The sequence below is a fragment of the Arachis ipaensis genome, chromosome B08 (genome assembly GCF_000816755.2).
Source record: "Arachis ipaensis cultivar K30076 chromosome B08, Araip1.1, whole genome shotgun sequence".
Lineage (NCBI taxonomy): Eukaryota > Viridiplantae > Streptophyta > Magnoliopsida > Fabales > Fabaceae > Arachis > Arachis ipaensis.
The window spans coordinates 115053502-115061674 of NC_029792.2; the positions used below are offsets into that span (position 1 = coordinate 115053502).

At 34.8% G+C, this 8173-nt stretch overlaps 1 protein-coding gene across 1 annotated transcript in view; it reads left to right on the plus strand.

Annotated features, from left to right (window-relative positions):
* The window catches only part of LOC107613521 (pyridine nucleotide-disulfide oxidoreductase domain-containing protein 2), an 8916-nt gene continuing 1088 nt past the window's right edge, over window positions 346–8173 (plus strand). Inside the window, exons 1-13 of the mRNA XM_016315564.2 lie at window positions 346–903; window positions 2135–2314; window positions 2481–2538; window positions 3951–4001; window positions 4215–4297; window positions 5195–5282; window positions 6111–6152; window positions 6240–6314; window positions 6400–6468; window positions 6986–7101; window positions 7240–7352; window positions 7700–7779; window positions 7892–8012. Of these exons, the coding sequence (XP_016171050.1) occupies window positions 491–903; window positions 2135–2314; window positions 2481–2538; window positions 3951–4001; window positions 4215–4297; window positions 5195–5282; window positions 6111–6152; window positions 6240–6314; window positions 6400–6468; window positions 6986–7101; window positions 7240–7352; window positions 7700–7779; window positions 7892–8012 (1489 nt within the window). The 5' untranslated portion in view covers window positions 346–490. The remainder of the gene's footprint in view (window positions 904–2134; window positions 2315–2480; window positions 2539–3950; window positions 4002–4214; window positions 4298–5194; window positions 5283–6110; window positions 6153–6239; window positions 6315–6399; window positions 6469–6985; window positions 7102–7239; window positions 7353–7699; window positions 7780–7891; window positions 8013–8173) is intronic.

An 8173-nucleotide genomic window follows, 5' to 3' on the forward strand; every position in this document is an offset into this window, starting at 1 on the left:
TCGAAAAAGTAAATTGTCCAAAAGATATTATATGTTTTACTGTAAACCCACTCTTTTGTCCTGAAAAAATCGAACTTATAAGCCCACAATTATGCTGATATAATTACTACTAATAATATATTGATTTATTAACCTCATCACGTGAACTATACACTGCATATAGACTGCATTTATCGCATATAGACTGAACCAAGACAGATTTTGTCCCTTTAATAGAATATTTATCGCATAGTATAGCATACACTGCATTTCTACAAGGAAGATTTCACCATATACAAAGTTGGTACAATAAGAATAGTAAATTTAGATACTCAAAAATGACATTGTCGATGTGTCTATCACGCTCACTAGTTTTACTCAGTGTACTCAGTACTGTTATTTGTTTCCGTCCTTACGGAACGAAAAGCGACCAACGTCTCGCCCTCACCTAGCGCCGGAAATACAAAATCCTTTCCTTCTTTATAAACACATCAACCAAAGTAACAACCTAATGCGGCCAAGAAGCCTCAGCAGCGCTGCCAATGCAACACTGAAGGGCAGGAAATGGGATGCGCTGATAATCGGCGGCGGCCACAACGGCCTCACAGCAGCCGCCTACCTTGCTCGTGGCGGTCTCTCCGTGGCAGTCTTAGAGCGCCGCCACGTGATCGGAGGCGCCGCTGTGACGGAGGAGCTGGTCCCAGGGTTCAAGTTCTCCCGGTGCAGTTACCTGCAGAGCCTCTTGCGTCCCTCAGTCATCAAAGAACTTGAACTTCCGAAACACGGCTTGAAGCTTCTGAAGAGGAATCCGTCCTCTTTTACGCCTTGCCTCGACGGACGGTACCTACTCTTGGGCCCCGATAAAGGTCTCAATCATTCTGAGATTTCCAAGTTCTCGCTTAAAGATGCAGATGCTTATCCAAGGTGCTCTTCCTTTTTTCGTTTTTGTTTTTGTTTTTTATTTTCAGTTCAATTCAGAAAATAAGAGAGATGAAAAAAAGGACGAGTATTGATTGGAGTAAGAGAGAAGAAAAAAAGGCACTTGTGAAATTGACTGAAAAAATTGAAAAAATTTGCCTCCCTAGCATTATTACTCTTGTGAAATTGGCAATTTAGTTTTTGGAAGAAACAATAGGCTTGACTGAATTTTTTTTTCCTAAATGCCAAAAGTACTGCTATATCTACTTAGATTTTTGTATATTTTCTTAAAAGTTGTTATAGGGTCATTCGAGTATGTCTTTACTAAATTGCCAACATCATAATCTTTTTGGAGTTAAACTGATAGTTTATCTATAAAATTTTTTCATTTGAATGTAACTTTCAAAAGAGCTACTAAATATATATCTATTTTGGGATAGTAGTACAAAACTTTTTACAAAAAACAAAAGTTTTAAAATGTTTTACTGAATTATAGTGAGAATTTGGAGAAATTTTTATTTTCAATGAACAATTATAGGAATCCACAAAAAAGGTTCATTAAGGTAATTAGCAACTGTTATGGAGAGACTTTGCAGTCTTATGGTCAAACCGTGATAAACTTGTGAGAACACACCTTTTGTACTTACTTTGGAATTCAATGGAAAAGAAATGATAGCAGAAGTAAGGGAAAAAAAAACACTTTGATAATGTTTTTTGGAAAAAGCTTATAATCATACGAGCAGTTGACAAAAAAAAATATTACAAGCTCAGCCTAAACCCCAAATTTGTATTTTGTTTCATTATTTTTAATTATTATTTTTTGAAATTTGTGTCCGTTTGACTGTTGCTGAAAATCTTCTGACTTAAAGACTACAGTTAGTAGGGGATAGATATGCATATTTTAATTATAAAAGGGAGCTCAGTGCACAAAGCTCCTACCTAGTGCCGTTTAAAGAGAGTAGATGCACATAGTTTTTATCCCTTCGAATTACAAGGCAACAACTTCAATGTTGCTTTAATGCTCATCTTCTTTATACAAACTTAAAAATCAAAATATTGTTTCTTTGATCAGTTGAGAAGAGAAGGTTTACTTGAACTTCATTTGACTGAGTTGGAAAGATGTTGGCATTCTTTTTTCATTTCCTGATTAAACATCTAAGCTGGATAAACTGTGTGTTTCCCATTTAACAAGAATCTGTCTGTCTTTCACCCCTTTTCCCCTTTTTTTGGAATTTAGATATGAGAATCAGCTTGAGAATTTCTGTAAATTCATGGATCTGGTGCTGGATTCGTCTCCTCCTGAATCCTTGCAGCATAAATCATCACTTAATGAACAACTGAAGAATAAATTACAGAATTCAGTATTTTGGGCAAGTTGTCTACGACAAGCATCCTCCTTGGGGCAAAAGGAGATGGTGTAAGTATTTGTTTCTCCAACAGGAAGTTGTTTGTATCCATGACAAGCTGGCATTGTTAGGAATAGCAAACTAATAAGTTTCATGATATTAATAGCTAGTTTTGTGAAACTATGAACTCGAGGCTAAAACATCAATATTTATAATATTTACTACTTTACATGGCAGGGAATTCATGGACCTTTTATTAGCTCCGGCTTCCAAAGTTTTGAACAACTGGTTTGAGGTAACCTTGTAGTCTTCATCTCTTTTCATTTTCCTTCATTGCCAAGCTCTTGGACTTTGTACATTACAACTGAGCATATATCTTCTAGATTCTTGAAGTTTCAGACTTTTGCTCATTGAGTGTCTTTTATGAGTGTGTCTTTTGTAAGATATCCACAAACTTGAGCTGCAAACTCCACTCAAAAGTCATGGGCTTGTAGGAGTTGGCATACATAAAAAATATTATCTAATAAACAATATTCCTGATTGATATTGCAGATGTTAACTTTCTAACACATATAGGTAAATAAATATAATAAAAACATTACTTAGCATCACTCAATTGTTGTAATCTTCTTAACTTTGCATGTAGGTTGTTTGTAGTTTGACAAAACATAAGAGTAAATATAATGTATAAATTCAGCTTGATAAAGCTATGCATGACATAGGTTGTGATAGGATCAGGGATCTAGCAGAATTAGGGGATTTTATTGATGAACTAGGGATTGCAAATCACAATCCCTTATTGGAGTACACTGTTGGAACTACCAACTGTGGAGAGAATTTTCCCTCTCTTGAACTAACAAACTGAACAGAATCTTCTAACTAACTAAAAACTAACTAACCCCTAGCACTTATAGGCAGCAGCTAGGCCTAGCACTATTGCTCCTAAACCTGCTAAACTAGCTTAAAAGGACCAACAAACAGCCATCCAGCAAAATTAGGAATTAAGCAGTGAAAGCAGTGAAAAATCGGCCCATCAACTCCTTACCTTTCCTCCTATAAACGAAGCCAAACCTGTTTCTATCAGGTTGTTTGTAGGTTGTTTTGTACTGCATAACATAGGCAAGTTGACTCAAGTATCTAATAAAATTGTCCACAATTGTACATTTTGGAAACAAATCAAGTGTAAGTCTAGACCTGTAAACTGGCAAGTAGGATTGAGAATTAGCGATATCAGAGTTTGACCCAAAATATCAGATTATACATATATGTTTATGAGTTACCTCATTTTTACGTACTCAAATCGTAATCGGGTGCAATGACTTCAGTTGATTAGCCACTCCCATCTAATGGGATAAGACTTTGTTCTTGTTGCTGTTGTTTGAGTTACCTCATTTTTATATACTCAAATCATGAACTCATGAGAGTTTAGTTTGTAACTTGTCTCAGACACTTTAAAGTTTCAACTAAAACTGGATGCACTTATCTGTTGTGAACACTGTTGCATACCATCATACTTGTTTCTTATATATACAAAGACCCCATTAACACTTCATACCCAACATATTGAGTATTGACATTTATTTCCGTGCAATCTGTTGATCACTGTTCCCATGTGATTTGGTGCTATTAAATGATTTCTTTAATTTGTAGTTTCTTTGTTAACCCTTGTTTTGGTGGCTTAATATTTGCCTGATACTGTTTGTGCAGACAGATGTTCTGAAGGCTACCCTTGCAACAGATGCTGTGATTGGAAGCACAGTAAGAGCAGTTTACCTTTAGTGTTAAAAGTCTTTCCAATGAAAAACATTTTAACAATGAAAGGATATACGAATTTCTCCATTGTTCTTTGAGAGTGAAACAATTAGAGTAATTATTGCTACTCAACGTCCTCTTATTTAATGCAGCACTGTTACTTTGTCATGTTTCATGGAATATACATGTGTGTATGGTGCTTCTAAAACTGTTGTGCAGGCCAGTGTCCATACCCCAGGAAGTGGTTATGTTCTACTACATCATGTTATGGGAGAAACTGGTGGGGATCGTGGAGTCTGGTCGTATGTATCTTGCTATGTTGATATCTTTATACTGTGAATCTTAAGAATGGAAAAATGTTATTTTCAAAATTTTAATGATAGATATAGATCAATCCAAATTAAAGTTTACATATAACATTTTGTGAATGGTATGCGTAGTTATTCTGAGAAGGGAATCATAACTAACAGAAATTCACAAATGACAAGAAATCACATAGATAAGTGGCAAACTGTCAATGTGTCATTACATGGTTTGCAGTGTATGAAAGTTCACGTAGCTGACAAGGTTATTCTAGAAAGGCACTGATTCTATCTCAGAATAAGGGTTCATGTTGCCTTATATAAGAATTGTTAACTTATTTGCTTAAGCACGTCAGGTTTAAGCAGCTTGGGCAGGCTGTGAAAGAGAATAAGCTAAAGCCTCATTTTTCTTTACAACACCCCCACCCCCCACTCCGCATCCACCACCCTTAAAAAAAACAAAATGCGCAACTCATTCCTTTAACATGTATGAAGCAAAAGGTCCTACAAAGAGTTGGTTTTTCCATTTCAAGCTTTAACTTTGTTCACATCAATGAATATGCTAGATTTGTTTATTCTGATCATATTTCAAGTGTTACACATTACTGGTATTCTGTTAAAAACTCCTTCACACCCCTTTATGAGAAGTATGCTTCTCTTTGTCCCTGTCATCAAGTTAATCATTATATGCTCTATATTTGATTTTTTTTTTCACTGTACCATATACATCAAAACTGATATTACATATGCACACCAACACCCATGTTAATATAAAATCCTGGAAAAATCAATAAATTTGTTGCTAATTCCTTTCTCTGAACTAACATTTTTGAAATATGTGTTCCTAGTATAGGCTGCAAATTATTAATTGGCTACCTTTTTTTTTGGTCTACGTAGATATGTTGAAGGTGGAATGGGCTCAATATCGAAGGCTATTTGTAATGCTGCTATGGAAGCTGGAGCACATATTGTAACCAATTCTGAGGTGTGTCTTGGAGAATATCTATTAGCTTATTCCACCCTTGCTTCTCTCTCTCTCTCTCTCTTGTTACAAGGCTTTCAAATGTGCTCTCTTGTTAGGAAGTTTCATTCGTCAATTCTGATATTTATAGTTGTGCCCTGATTCCATTGGATCCTAACTGCAACCATAAATTTATTTATTTTTAAAAGAAAAAAATTGTCGTGGCCCAAATGAGTTGAAGCTACGAAAGTAAAACACCTGTGGAAATTGACAGGTATTTTAGAAGTGCCACATTACAGGGGAAATAGTCATGATAGCCTTTTGTAAGTTCTAGGCAAGTAATATCACATAATCATTTAATCGTGGTCACTGGTTCTCCAGTTGAGTAAAGAGCTATGGTGGACAAAAGAAAAAGGTGAGGGTGCGGGTGGTTTCAATGGATAAACTGGAAAGTAAGGTTGAGGGTCTTGGGGCTTTCTAATTAATAATGAATTAAGGATAAATTATGAATTTAGTAAATTAATGTTAATAGAAGTTAACATTGTTTTAGCCTTTTAGGGGAGTGAAGTGTCGTGTGAAAAATTGAAGTTTCAAGTGTTATATCTATGTATCCCAGGAGATGTAAGGAAAGACCTTGTTCACTAATTTTATTTCTTATTATTCAAATCACAACATCAACACCAAAATCATGCTACAAAATTTCAGTTCTTTTTTTTCTTTTATCAGTATTACGAAAAAAATAAATTGGACTGAGAGGAGGATAAATGTTTCTTATCAGCCCCTTCCACCTCCCCCCTCTCTCTTTTTGTCCCCAATTCTCTAACCACTCGGTCATATCTGGTATTTTTTTAGGTATCTCAGTTGTTGATTGAAGACTCTAGCACTGTCTGTGGGGTTAGTATTGTTTGAGAGTTTCCTCGATCAAAGGGAATTTTAAAGACATAATAAAAAATGAATTTTCTGGAGATGGCTTACATACAGGTGATTTTGGCTGATGGTACCAAAGTGCATTCTTCAATTGTTCTTTCTAATGCAACTCCATATAGAACTTTCATGGTGAATTCTCAATCTGTCTTCAGACATTGGCTTCTTCCACACCCATATTTGTTATTAATTTACAATATCTGATTATATGAATTAGGAATTAGTACCTAATGATGCCCTTCCGGATGATTTTGTTCGTGCGATTAAGCATTCTGACTATAGTTCTGTAAGTTTTTTTACTCTATATCTCAGTTTATAATTTTAATACCCTTATTTTCTAATTTCTGTTGTGTGTAGCTGAGCTTAATAGGTAACGTTAAATTATATGTAAACTGCATGTTTATGCGTTGTTCACTAATCAGGGATGCTGGGAATTCAGCAATGAGAAAATGACATGTCGACAAGGAATAACATATATTAATCAGATGATGCTGGGATAGTTGTGGTGGAATACAAGTGGCTAACATGATGCATTTAATTTTAACCAACTAGGGCTTGCTTTTTTTTTTTTTTTTTTAAATCATGAGATGTGCTTTTAACCTACTTGTTCTATGCTACCCATTACAGGACATAAATATTAAGACAAGAAAAACAGATTTTAACTCACTATAGAAATTTCCTTTTCCCCCATAGGTTAACTAAAATTGTGGACATCAGAAGATATTTTAAGTAAGGTCTTTTTTTTTCCCCCATTATTTATTTACTATTTGTCAATCTCAATTATTTGGTATTCATCAAGACAGGCTACTACAAAAATAAATGTAGCAGTTGACAAGTTGCCTCAATTTGAGTGTTGCAAGTTAAATCATCCTCATGCTGGCCCACAGCATGTTGGCACAATTCATATTGGTTCAGAGAGGTATGTTTAAATTGAATAGTCATTTAAAAGTTTGATCAGTATGTAAATTTGCTGTGGTCATTATCTATATGGAAAATTGCAGATTATTTATTTTCAGAACATGTCAGTCTTTCTTTACCCTTTTTAGTTTCTGTTTAGCATGGAAGAGATTCACTCTGCATCTCAAGATGCTGTAAATGGAGTGCCATCACGAAGACCAGTTATTGAAATGACAATTCCCTCCACGCTGGACAAAACCATATCTCCACCTGGTAGTTGAAACTCTGCATTTATTAGTGTATTAATATGTTCCGTTCGTAAGAAAAATTATAGTCATTTTGCTCTCGTGATGGCAGCTTGTTTGTAGCAAAATGGTTTCATTTCCTTAAATTTTTTGCATTATTTATATCACTTTGTTTTATCTTCAGAATTCCATGAATTCTTATTACTCAAATCAAAACTAGAAACTTGGCTTCTCTGTCAATACTCTAGTTTATTTATCTGTTTTGTGCCTTTCATAATATGTGAATTATGTTGATATCATCTCTTTGTGTATTCTTTTTTTATTTTTAATTTTTTTATAAGTATCATCTGGTTTATGAATCTGTTTTATCCGTAGGTATGCATGTGATCAACCTATTTGTGCAGTATACTCCCTACAAACCACTGGATGGTGACTGGCAAGATCATGAATATAGAGTTAGTTTGCTTAAGATGTTTGAATTTCATTAACTCTGCATTTGTATGCTATGTGCATCTACTAAAACTAATAGTTGAATTGATGTTAATGGTGTGTCTATATTATTCCTAGGAATCATTTGCGCAAAAATGCTTCAAATTGATTGATGAATATGCCCCCGGGTTTAGTACATCTGTCATTGGTTATGACATGTTGACTCCACCAGACCTTGAAAGGGAAATTGGTTTGACAGGTAATTAAGTTATAGTCACCAAAATAAATACCTAATAGGCAATTCATATTTGTTCTAGTAAATGTCAGCAAAACTGCACTTTCTAGGCCACAAAAACTCGAAACAAATAATTGGCACAAGAAAGCTATTATTATTAACTTTTTGCTGGGACATCACGACAT